This window comes from Scyliorhinus torazame, chromosome 25, assembly GCF_047496885.1.
Source record: "Scyliorhinus torazame isolate Kashiwa2021f chromosome 25, sScyTor2.1, whole genome shotgun sequence".
Taxonomy (NCBI): domain Eukaryota; kingdom Metazoa; phylum Chordata; class Chondrichthyes; order Carcharhiniformes; family Scyliorhinidae; genus Scyliorhinus; species Scyliorhinus torazame.
The window spans coordinates 15,874,320-15,885,813 of record NC_092731.1 but is presented as its reverse complement, the minus strand read 5'-3'; the positions used below and the strand labels follow the sequence as shown (position 1 = coordinate 15,885,813).

The 11,494-nt window shown below is 51.4% G+C and overlaps 1 protein-coding gene across 2 annotated transcripts in view; it reads left to right on the top strand.

Annotated features, from left to right (window-relative positions):
- The window catches only part of LOC140402355 (MAP/microtubule affinity-regulating kinase 4-like), a 58,806-nt gene that overhangs the window by 7,258 nt on the left and 40,054 nt on the right, over window positions 1-11,494 (top strand). For both annotated transcript variants that reach the window (XM_072490077.1, XM_072490078.1), the window contains exons 3-8: window positions 537-773; window positions 2,820-2,939; window positions 4,753-4,852; window positions 7,564-7,676; window positions 10,000-10,159; window positions 10,604-10,857. In XM_072490077.1, the coding sequence (XP_072346178.1) occupies window positions 537-773; window positions 2,820-2,939; window positions 4,753-4,852; window positions 7,564-7,676; window positions 10,000-10,159; window positions 10,604-10,857 (984 nt within the window). The remainder of the gene's footprint in view (window positions 1-536; window positions 774-2,819; window positions 2,940-4,752; window positions 4,853-7,563; window positions 7,677-9,999; window positions 10,160-10,603; window positions 10,858-11,494) is intronic.

Below are 11,494 nucleotides of genomic sequence, written 5' to 3'. Positions count from 1 at the left end.
TCTCACTCTCTCACACCCACTCTCTCTCTCACACCCACTCTCTCTCTCACTCACACTCTCTCACTCACTCACACTCTCTCACTCACTCACACTCTCTCACTCATTCTCTCTCTCTCACTCATTCTCTCTCACTCATTCTCTCTCTCTCACACTCACTCTCTCACCCTCTTTCTCCCTCCCACTCCTCCCACCCTCACACGCTCTTTCTCACCCTCACACACTTTCTCTCATGCACACTTTCTCTCTCTCTCTCTCTCTCATACAGTCTCTCTCTCACTTTGTCTTTCTCTCTTTCTCTCTCACACTCTTTTTCTCTCTCTCCCTCTCTCACACTCTTCCCCTCTCTCTCCCTCTCACACTCTTCCCCTCTCTCTCCCTCTCTCACACTCTTCCTCTCTCTCTCCCTCTCTCACACTTCCTCTCTCACTCTCTTCCCCTCTCACACTCTTCCTCTGTCTCTCCCTCTCCCCCTCTCACACACTTCCTCTCTCACTGTCTCTCTCTTTCTCTCTCACTCTCTCGTTCCTCCTCTTCAGGCCGAGAACCTCCTTCTCGACGGCGACTGTAACATCAAGATTGCTGACTTTGGGTTCAGCAACGAGTTCCAGTTCGGCAACAAGTTGGACACGTTCTGCGGGAGCCCCCCGTACGCAGCCCCTGAGCTCTTCCAGGGCAAGAAGTATGACGGGCCTGAGGTGGACATCTGGAGCCTGGGGGTCATCCTGTACACCCTGGTCAGCGGCTCGCTGCCGTTCGACGGTCAGAACCTAAAGGTGAGTGGGCGGGGCCTGCATACCGGTCTGTGGCCAATTTACTAACCTTTTCACCTCCTCTCTTCCTCCCAAACGATTTAACCTGTTTGTTTGTATTTCACCATCGCTGACATGAACATTCGATTCCAGACTTTGCATTTTAAGAATACCCCAGTGGGGTTTGAGGTCACACCTCTGGGTCACTCATTCTGGGCCTTTGTTTCCTTAATATCCGTTCACGGGTAGCACAGTGGTTAGCACTGCTGCCTCACGGCGCCAGGGTCCCGGGTTCGATCCTGGCTTGGGTTACTGTCTGTGCGGAGTTTGCACATTCTCCCCGTGTCTGCGTGGGTGTGGTGAACACCACTAGTGGTATATTATATGTATTACGGCACTGCCCGTATATTAGAGGTACAAGGGTAAATCCTTGCTTGCTGGCTCCGCCCAGTAGGCGGAGTATAAAAGTGTGTGCTCTCCCGCGCTGCAGCCATTCTGGTTCCAGCTACAGGAGGCACAACATCTTGTTCAATAAAGCCTCGATTGTTCCACCATTCCCGTCTCGTGGTAATTGACGGTGCATCAGTGGGTTTCCTCCGGGGGCTCCGGTTTCCTCCCACAAGTCACGAAAGACGTGCTTGTTAGGTGAATTGGACATTCTGAATTCTCCCTCTGCATACCCGAACAGGTGCCGGAGTGTGGCGACTAGGGGATTTTCACAGTAACTTCATTGCAGGGTTAATGTAAGCCTACTGGTGACACTAATAAAGATTATTATTATAATAACATTATTGTTTTTCTATCACATCCAAAGTACGATCTCTGTAGCATGCCAGACCCCAGATCCACCAGAGCATGAATTACCCCTTTGTTCCATGCTGTCTGAACTTGCATATTGGCCAAGGGAGGGGGCAAGAGGGACCCACTGTAAGATTGTAGGAGCAGTAGAAGGTCACTCGGGCATCGTCTGCCCTGCCATTCAATGAGATCTGATGTGATAATCCTCACCACCACTTTCCTGCCTTATCCCCATAACCCTCGATTCCCTCACTGATTAGAAATCTCAGCCTGGAACACACTTAGCGACCCAGCCTCTACAGCTCTCTGCGGTAAAGAATTCCACAGATTCACCCCCCTCTGAGAGAAGAAATTCCTCCTCATCTCTGTCTGAAATGGGCCACCCCTCACTCTGAAATTCTGCCCTCAGGTCCTAGACTCTTTCACAAGGGGAAACAACCTCTCAGCATCGACCCTGTCAAACCCCCTGAGAATCCGATACGTCGCAATAAGGTCGTCTCTCATTCGTCTAAACTCCAATGAGTACCGGCCCAACTTCTCCCCAGAAGGAAATCCCTCTCTGATTTCAGTCCGTCGGCTCTGGCCGGTGCTGGAGCCGGACATGTTTGATCATTGCTTTGCCCCCAATAGCGTGGGCACTCCCTTGGCTCAGTTTGAAAGTTGCACAGAGTGGTGGGGGTCAAGCTGATTACATCCTCTTGCCCCATGGGCACTGACCCCTCGTGCTCTGGACCCCATTGGGAAGGAAGCACCACCCAGTATGGGCAGAGCTGGTCAGCCATGGCAAAATGACACCGGGGTTAGCACAGTGCCTCACAGGGTCCCAGGTTCAATTCCAGCCTCGGGTGACTGTGCGCGGAGTCTGCACGTTCTCCCCGTGGCTGCGTGGGTTTCCTCCGGGTGCTCCGGTTTCCTCCCACAGTCCAAAGATGGGAAGGTTAGGTGGATTGGCCAAGCTAAAATTGCCCCTTAGTATCGAAAAAGGTTAGGTAATGTACGGGGATAGGATGGAGGCGTGGGCCTAAGTAAGGTGCTCTTTCCAAGGGCTGGTGCAGAGTCGATGGGCCGAATGGCCTTCTTCTGCACTGAACAATTCCACGATTCTCTATGTTGCTTTCACTCCTTTGAGACACTCTTTAAAAACCTTAAACCATCGTGACCTAATATCTCCTTGTGTCGCTCGGTGTCACACGTGGTTTTAGAACGCTCCTGAGGGGGGCCTTGGAGTGTTTCGTTGTGCTGTATAAATGTAAGTTGTTGTTGTGCCTGCAGGAGCTGAGGGAGCGAGTGTTGCGGGGGAAATACCGTGTCCCCTTTTACATGTCCACCGACTGTGAGAACATCCTCAAGAGGTTCCTGGTGCTCAACCCAGCCAAGCGGGGAACGCTGGAGGTAAGGCTGTGCGTGTGTAATCTGAGGGCCCCTTCGTCGATGCGGGGCTCTGCGTCATCTATCGGACTGGGGACCGGGGGGGGGGGGGAGGAAATGCCCCAAGTGGTTTACTCACGAATTTCTCCTGAATTTATACATGGATAGGGAAGACGAGGAAGAGACAATAACTTGCAATATATCAGAATTGTTATTTGTCGAATCACGGAATGTGGGAGTCGCTGGCCGGGCCTGCATTTATTGCCCATCCCTAATTGCCCCTCAAGCCAGTGGCTTACAAGGGAAATTGGAGATTAGCACTGCAGTCTCACGGCGCCGAGGTCCCGGGTTCGATCCTGGCCCCCGGTCACTGTCCGTGTGGAGTTTGCACATTCTCCCCGTGTCTGCGTGGGTTTCACCCCCACAACCCGAAAGATGTGCAGATTAGATGGATTGGCCGCGCTAAATTGCCCCTTAATTGGAAAAGAAATAATTGGGTACTCTAAATTTATTAAAAAAAGAAGGGGAAAATACAATTTGAAAGTAAACTAGCGGGAAATATAAAAACTGACTGTAAAGGTTTCTGTAGGTATGTAAAGAGAAAAAGATTGATAAAAACTAATGTAGGCCCCTTCCAGTCAGAAAGGGGGGAATTCATAACAGAGAGCAAGGAAATGGCCGAGGAACTAAATTCGTATTTTGCTTCTGTCTTCACCAAGGGAGACATGAATAATGTATCGGAGGCTCTGAATAACATGAGTTTCAGCGAAGAGCTGAAGGAAATCAGTTTTACGAGAAAAATTGTTTTGGGGAAATTAATGGGTTTGAAGGCGGATAAAACTCCAAGGCCTGATAATCTTCATCCCAAAGTGCTTAAGGAAGTGGCCCTAGAAATAGTAGATCTATTGGTGGCCATTTTCCTAAATTCTTTGGACTCTGGAATGGTTCCTACAGATTGGAGGGGGGGCGAATGTAACCCCGCTATTCAAAAAGGGAGACAGAGAGAAAACAGGGAACTATAGACCAGTGAGCCTCACCTCGGGAGTAGGGAAGTTGCTAGAGTCCACTATCAAGGATTTCATAGCACAGCATTTGGAAAGCAGGGGTGTAATCAGACCGTCAGCATGGATTTACAAAGGAAAATCATGCTTGACAAATCTACTGGAATTCTTTGAAGATGCAACGAGGAGAGTTGACCAGGAAGAACCGGTGGATGTGGTTTATTTAGACTTTCAGAAGGCTTTCGACAAGGTCTCACACAGCAGATTAATATGTAAAGTTAAAGCGTATGGGATTGTGGGCAGTGTCTTGAGATGGATAGAAAGCTGGTTAGCAGACAGGAGACAAGAAGTTGGAATAAATGGGTCTTTTTCCAACTGGCAGGCAGTGACTAGTGGGGTACCGCAGGGATCTGTGCTAGGACCGTCCTTGTTCTTGTGGGTGCCATGGCGGCGCAGTGGTTAGAACAGCTGCCTCACAGAGCTGAGGACCCGGGTTCAATCCAACGAAAACAGCCTCAAGTCCCTCAGCCTTTCCTCATAAGGTCTTCCCTCCATACCAGGCAACATTCTGGTAAATCTCCTCTGCACCCTTTCCAATGCTTCCACATCCTTCCTATAATGCGGCGACCAGAATTGCACGCAATACTCCAAATGCGGCCACACCAGAGTTTGGTACAGCTGCAACATGACCTCATGGCTCCGAAACTCAATCCCTCTACCAATAAAAGCTAACACACCGTACGCCTTCTTAACAACCCTCTCAACCTGGGTGGCAACTTTCAGGGATCTATATACATGGGTCAACACAAACTCACCGCCTCTCTCTCTCTCCCCAGCAAATTATGAAGGACAAGTGGATAAACGTTGGTTGCGATGGCGAGGAGCTTCGACCATACGTGGAGCCGGAGCAAGACTTGGGAGACAGCAAACGAATAGGTGAGAAAGGAAGCTTGTTCAGAACACCTTTCCCTGGGATTAAATTCTTTCATTTCAACGGCTCGCTTTGGTAATTAACTAACGTGAGTACGGCAGTGGACGAGGCCGCCATTCCTGCAAACCAGGCAACCTGCGGCCCATCTGGGTTCTGAGTGCTGCCCCCCACGTGACGTTTTTTTGACCGTTGCCCACGCGCGGGGTCGCCACATTCCGCTGATTCCCGACCGTGTAGTTTTTTTTTCTCCTGCCGGTATGGCTGAAGTGATTCATCCGTAAAACGAGGGCGAGCGAAGTGAGGGGCGAGCGAAGTGAGGGGCGAGCGAAGTGAGGTGTGTGCTGATTGCTCACAACATTGACTCTGTATCCAAAGTGCAAATATTTCTTTTGTTTTTACCATTTGAAGTTGATGACAGTTCTATTACTATATCAATGATGAAGCATTTTCTATAATTCGAAGTGAAATATTCGGCATGTATTAAATGTATTTAATGCATTATGTTTAGAATCCCTACAGTGCAGAAGGAGGCCATTCGGCCCATCGGGTCTGCATTGACCCTCCAAAAGAGCACCCTACCCAGGTCCACTCCCCCACCCTAATCCTGTAACCCCACATAACCTTTTGGACACTAAGGGGCAATTGATCATGGCCAATCCACTTAATCTACACATCTTTGGACCGTGGGAGGAAACCGGAGCACTCGGAGGAAACCCACGCAGACACGGGGAGAACGTGCAGACTCCGCACAGACAGGCACCCGAGGCCGGAATCGAATCTGGGACCCTGGCGCTATGAGGCAGCAGTGCTAACCACTGTGCCATCCTTGTCTTATTCATGGGGTCATGGTTAGCGAACAAGCCCAATTTCAATCTTGGGGTCCACTGAGATGAAGGAGGACCATTCATGTGGCCCACTCACTGGCATAGGTTGCCCATCGCTGGTCCACCATGCAAGGAAATGAGGAAGGGGCTTCCCTCAAATGTCCCATCCAATGTGAGTGGATGGGCCCCTCGGATGGAGGGAGGAGGTAGCTTCGTAAATGAGGTGCCAAGCCCTCGCCCTGTATCAACCAATCACTGGTGACCATGGTGGGTGACTGATTTCACCTTCTCTGAGAAGGTGACCAGCTGGACAGGGAGCCATGATGACTGAAAGTTGTTATTTGGGTCCCTTTATTCTTCAAACCCTATCTCAATGACCAGGCTGTGATTGGATGGAACGGCTGCGTCACTTCATTCGGTGTAGGGTGGGTGGGGTTAGAATTCTATCTGGGGAACCAATCTTCGTTCATAAGACCATAAGATATAGGAGCAGAATTAGGCCATTTGGCCCATCGAGTCTGCTCCGCCATTCTATCATGGCTGATCCCATCCTGGCCTCAACTCCACCGTCCTTCCCGTTCTCCATAACCCTTCAACCCCATTACCAATTAAAAATCTGTCCATCTCCTTGTTAAATTTACTCACTGTCCCAGCATCCCCCGCACTCTGGGGCAGCGAATTCCACAGATTCACCGCCCTTTGGGAGAAGTAGTTTCTCCTCAACTCGGTTTTAAATCTGCTCCCTCTCTTTCTGAGACTGTGACCTCTCGTTCGAGAATGCCCCACAAGAGGAAGCAACCGCTCCACGTCTACTTTATCCACACCTTTTAATCATCTTGTCTACCTCAATTAGATCTCCCCTCATTCTGCTAAACTCTAGAGAGTATCGGCCTAAACTGTTCAATCTCTCCTCGCGCGACAAACCCTCATCTCTGGAATCGATCTAGTGACCCTCCTCTGAACTGCCTCCACTGCCACTACATCTTTCCTCAAATAAGGGGACCAAAACTGTGCCCAATACTCCAGGTGCAATCTCGCCAATGCCTTGTACAGTTGCAACGACACTTACTTACCTTTATACTCAATTCCTTTTGCTATAAATGCCAACATTCCATTTACTTTCTTTATTATCTGCTGTACCCGCATGCTAGTTTTCTATGACTCATGCTCTAGGACACCCAGATCCCTCTGCACGGAGCTCCCCGAAGCCTCTCCCCATTTAGATAATAAGTTGCCTTTCCATTTTTCCGACCAAAATGCATGCCCTCGCACTTATCCACGTTAAACTCCATTTTGGCCCACTCTCCCAACCTATCTATACCCATTAGTAAGGTGCTTATTTATCTTTGACCAGAGCGAGCTCCTAACTTTGACAGGGGCATGAAGAGACCATTCAGCCCCTTGGACCTGTTCCAACAGGAATGTAGCCAGAGAGTTGCGAGGAGCCAGGACCCGCTATCAAAAGGTGAATAGAGAGAGGGAGATGGAAGGATGTGTTTGTAAAGTGAGATGAAGTTGGGGGCAGCATTATCACAGCTGGGCCGAATGGCCCGCCTCCCAGTTGTAAATCCTATCTCACGTTTTGGATCACCACCTTCACACTGATGTGGCGAGGATAATCTCATAAAAATATTGGCAATGGTGGAGGACCCAACAATCCGGATGCGTCCAGCTGGGTAACAAAGAATTCTGTTCCCATCCCATTGGCCGGGCAGGCAAGGGCACCTGGAGAGTGGACCAATGGTGGGAGAGTGGGGAACGGGAAGTAGGTCATGTGACTGCAGCCTCCTGGAATAGGCCCAGATAGAGTTGGCGACCCTGATTCGTGGAGCTGTGGAGACCCTATGGACACCCTGTCCAGCTGACTGTTTTGTTTTTTGTTTCTTCCGTAGAGGTGATGGTTGGAATGGGTTACACGCGCGAAGAAATTAAAGAAGCTTTGACCAGGCACAAATACAATGAAGTTACTGCTACCTACCTCCTCTTGGGCAGGAACAAAAGTGAGGTAAGGAATAAACATCCCGAGGTCGGATTGGCGTTCAACATGTGGGTGGAGCAATGGGTTGGAGTCATCGTGCGCGATTTAACTAAATGGCAACAAGATAACGAGCACCTTTTAGCCGCATGTTTCCTGGCCAGGGTGCCCAGCTGGCACCGGCATTGCCAGAGTACCACCCTGTCCAAAGGGCATGCACCTGGGGGCCTTCGATCTCCTGGGAGACCCCCACGAGTGCCGTTCCGTCTGGTCCCCATTTGCGGAGCCCAGCGCTCAACGGTCGAGGTCTCTTGAGGCGAAGGGGCTAGATCCCAACGCCTCGGCTACTCGGGGAAACTGTACATTATAGTGAAACTAGCCGTCTCGCTCTAATATGCAGATTTGCTAAAACATGTGGGCGGGATTTACATGGCCACGTCTCGTGAGATCGCGGTAGGCCTCGCGACGCATTGTGAGCCTTGTCAGCTGGGTAGATACCAGGAGCTTCTATCGGCCACATTGCGCGGCGGCGAGCTGCTCTCGGGGTGCAGCGTGGCTGTTCAATCACGGCTAGAGAGCTTTACAGCACAGAAAGAGGTCCCTCGGCCCATCGAGTCTGTGCCGGCCACCAACCGCCTATCCCATTCCAATCCCATTTCCCATTGGTCCGTAGCCGTGTGCGCTGGGGCGTTCCGAGTGCTGATCGAAAATGCTTCTTAAATGTTGTGACGGTTCCCACCTCCACCACCCTTTCAGGCAGCGAGTTCCAGACTCCCACCCCCCTCTGGGTGAAAGGGTTTCCCCTCTAATCCCCTCGAAAGCTCCCGCTCCTCACCGTAAATCTCTGCCCCCTGGCCATTGATCCCTGTTCTAAGGGAAATGTTTCTTGCTATCCACCCTATTGTGTCCCTCATAATTCTGTCCACCTCAATCAGATCCCCCCTCCGCCCTCTCTGCTCCAAGACAACCTAACCCGCCTCTCTTCATAGCTGAAACGCTCCAGCCCCTGGCCACATCCTGGTCAATGTCCTCTGCACCCTCCCCAGTGAAATCACTTTTTTGTTAATTCCAATGAAGGGTCAATTTAGCGTGGCCAATCCACCTGCCCTGCACATCTTTGGGTTGTGGGGGCAAAACCCACGCAGACACGGGGAGAATGTGCAAACTCCACACGGACAGTGACCCAGAGCCGGGATCGAACCTGGGACCTCGGCACCGTGAGGCAGCAGTGCTAACCACTGCGCCACCGTGCTGCCATCCCTAGTGCAATCACAACCTTCCAATGTGGCGACCAGACGGCACGGGGGGGGGCGGGGCAGCACGGTGGCGCAGTGGTTAGCACTGCTGCCTCACGGCGCCGAGGACCCGGTTCGATCCCGGCCCCGGGTCACTGTCCATGTGGAGTTTGCACATTCTCCCCGTGTTTGCGTGGGTTTCACCCCCTCAACCCAAAGATGTGCAGGGTCGGTGGATTGGCCACGCTAAATTGCCCCTTAATTGGAAAATATAATTGGGCACTCTTAATTTTTTTTTAAAAAAGGACTGCACACAATACTTTGACCGCGGCCTTACAAGCGTTTTATACAGCTCCATCAGAAACTCCCCTTGCTCTCTGTTTCACAGTGATCCCGGTCTGCTTCACGGTGATCCCGGTCTGCTTCACGGTGATCCCGGCCTGCTTCACAGTGAACCTGGTTGCCGTATTATCTTCCCTCCAGCACTTAGTGTCTGATTCTAACCTTAAACTGATTGGATTAAAGTCAGTATTGTAATATAAGGTTTCTAAATAAAAAGACCATGCGACAATCTCCCAATCCAGGGTCCCAATACAGTAATGGTTTTTAACAAACTACAGTTTCAAACAGCTTACTTTGAGAGATTGGATAAGCCACAAGGAACCCTGTCCAGACCCCGAACACACAACAAAACGCAATCAGGGCAGCGGTAGCCTAAAAATTAGAAGAGCCCAAATTAGAACCTCTGAATTCAGCAAAGGGGAGGATTTGGGCTGACCTTTCACCTTTGCAGTTATTCCCTCACGGGCCCCATTCCTACTATCAAGCAGCCTCAGAAATGGTGTTTGTACAAACGTTCATCAACATAACCGCTGCGCACTTTGAACTCTTGACCCCTGGTCCTTCAGTGACCACTCGGCCGCTCTGACATGTTGAGTTAATGGCGGCTCTCAATTGGTCCTTTTGTTTTTAGACATAGCCCGGAGACGGATGGTTTTGAGGTGAACTTTCACCCCAGGTGCGGCAGGTCAGCCAGAAAATGGCCGCCCACTCTTGGGAGCCTTAGCTTGGCCTCGGTTATCATTCCTGCTCTTTTTCTCCCCCCCCCCCCCTCCCAGATGGATGGCACTGACTCCCGTTCCGGCAGTAGCCTCTCGCTAGCCAAGGTTCGGCCCAGCAACGAGCTGAACACCAGTACCGCGAGCCAAACCTCGACACACAGCAGGAGCCAACGCAGCTCGTCCACCTACCACCGGCAGCGCAGGCACAGCGACTTCAGTGAGTAGAGCGCGGGGGGCCGGGGGTGGGGGGGAGCGGGTCATTTGGCCCTCCGGGCCTGGTCTACAAATCAAGGACTGGCCTGGGAAATGGAATCATGAGGAGCATCGGGAAGCATAGGAGGATTTATTGAGTATGTAAAACAATGCGCATTGATATAGCGCCTTTCACAACCCCAGTACATTTCAACAGTGCTTCACGGCCGACGGAATAATATTTTTCCAAATGCCATCGCTGGAAACGTCCCAACCATGTTGCGCACAGTACGATCCCAATAACAGCAGCGCGCTAATGACTTCGAATATTGGGAAGGTTGAATATTGTCCCTAGATGTCGATGTTTGCCCGAGCATGGGAGGGTGGGCGTGGGGGGGTGGGGGCGGAATAGAGAAGGGGGATAGGCGCGATCACAACGGTTAACAGGACGTACCGGTGTTTATTCCAGGTGGACCAGCCGCCCTGACCTCTCACCCGAAGCGGAGCCAGACCAGCACGGCGGACAACGACCTGAAGGAGGAGCGCATCCCGTTGCGCAAAACGACGGCCGGCGGGGGCGGCGGCGCAGTCACCAGCAGCAGCACCAGCAGCAGCACCAGCAGCCGTGCGGGAGCCCCGCCGTCCAGCCCCATGGTCAGCAGTGCCAACAACCCCAACAAGTCGGAGATCCCAGACCGGAGGAAAGTGACCGGGCCAACGAACGTAAGCAGCTTCTCGCCTCGAACTTCGAACTAGGGTCTGGCTTAGGAGTGGAGGTGATTGGTTAATACTTCTGTCAACACCCCAGGGATTGGCTTTGCACAAATCATGTCAATGCAACTATCCTCCACTTACTGTATCTTACAGAAGAAACCACCCTGCTTTAATCCAGGAGGTTGCTGCAGTTTTGGCCGTGAACTCTGTTTGCTGCAGTTTGTGGAGGCTCTTTTCTAAATAGACTCTGTAGACTGGTTGCTTTAGTACATTACATAGCAGCCCATCCAGTCCGTGCTGGTTTTATACTCCACGCTAGCCTCCTCTCAACTTTCCTTATCCAAATGTACCCTCTGTTCCCATCTCCACCTATCCTTGTCCAGGTCCTTGTATCGATACTATTCACCTCCAGTTCCACATTCCACAAGGGATCGGCACGACGACGCAATGGTTAGCCCTGCTCCCTCACCGCACCAGTGACCCGGGTTCAATTCCGGCCTTGGGGCGACTGTGTGGAGTTTTCCCTTTCTGCCCATGTCTGCGTGGGATTCCTCCGGGTGCTCCGGTTTCCTCCCACATTCCAACGGTGTGAAGGTTGGATAGATTGGCCATGCTAGATTGCCCCTTAGTGTCCAGGGATGTGCAG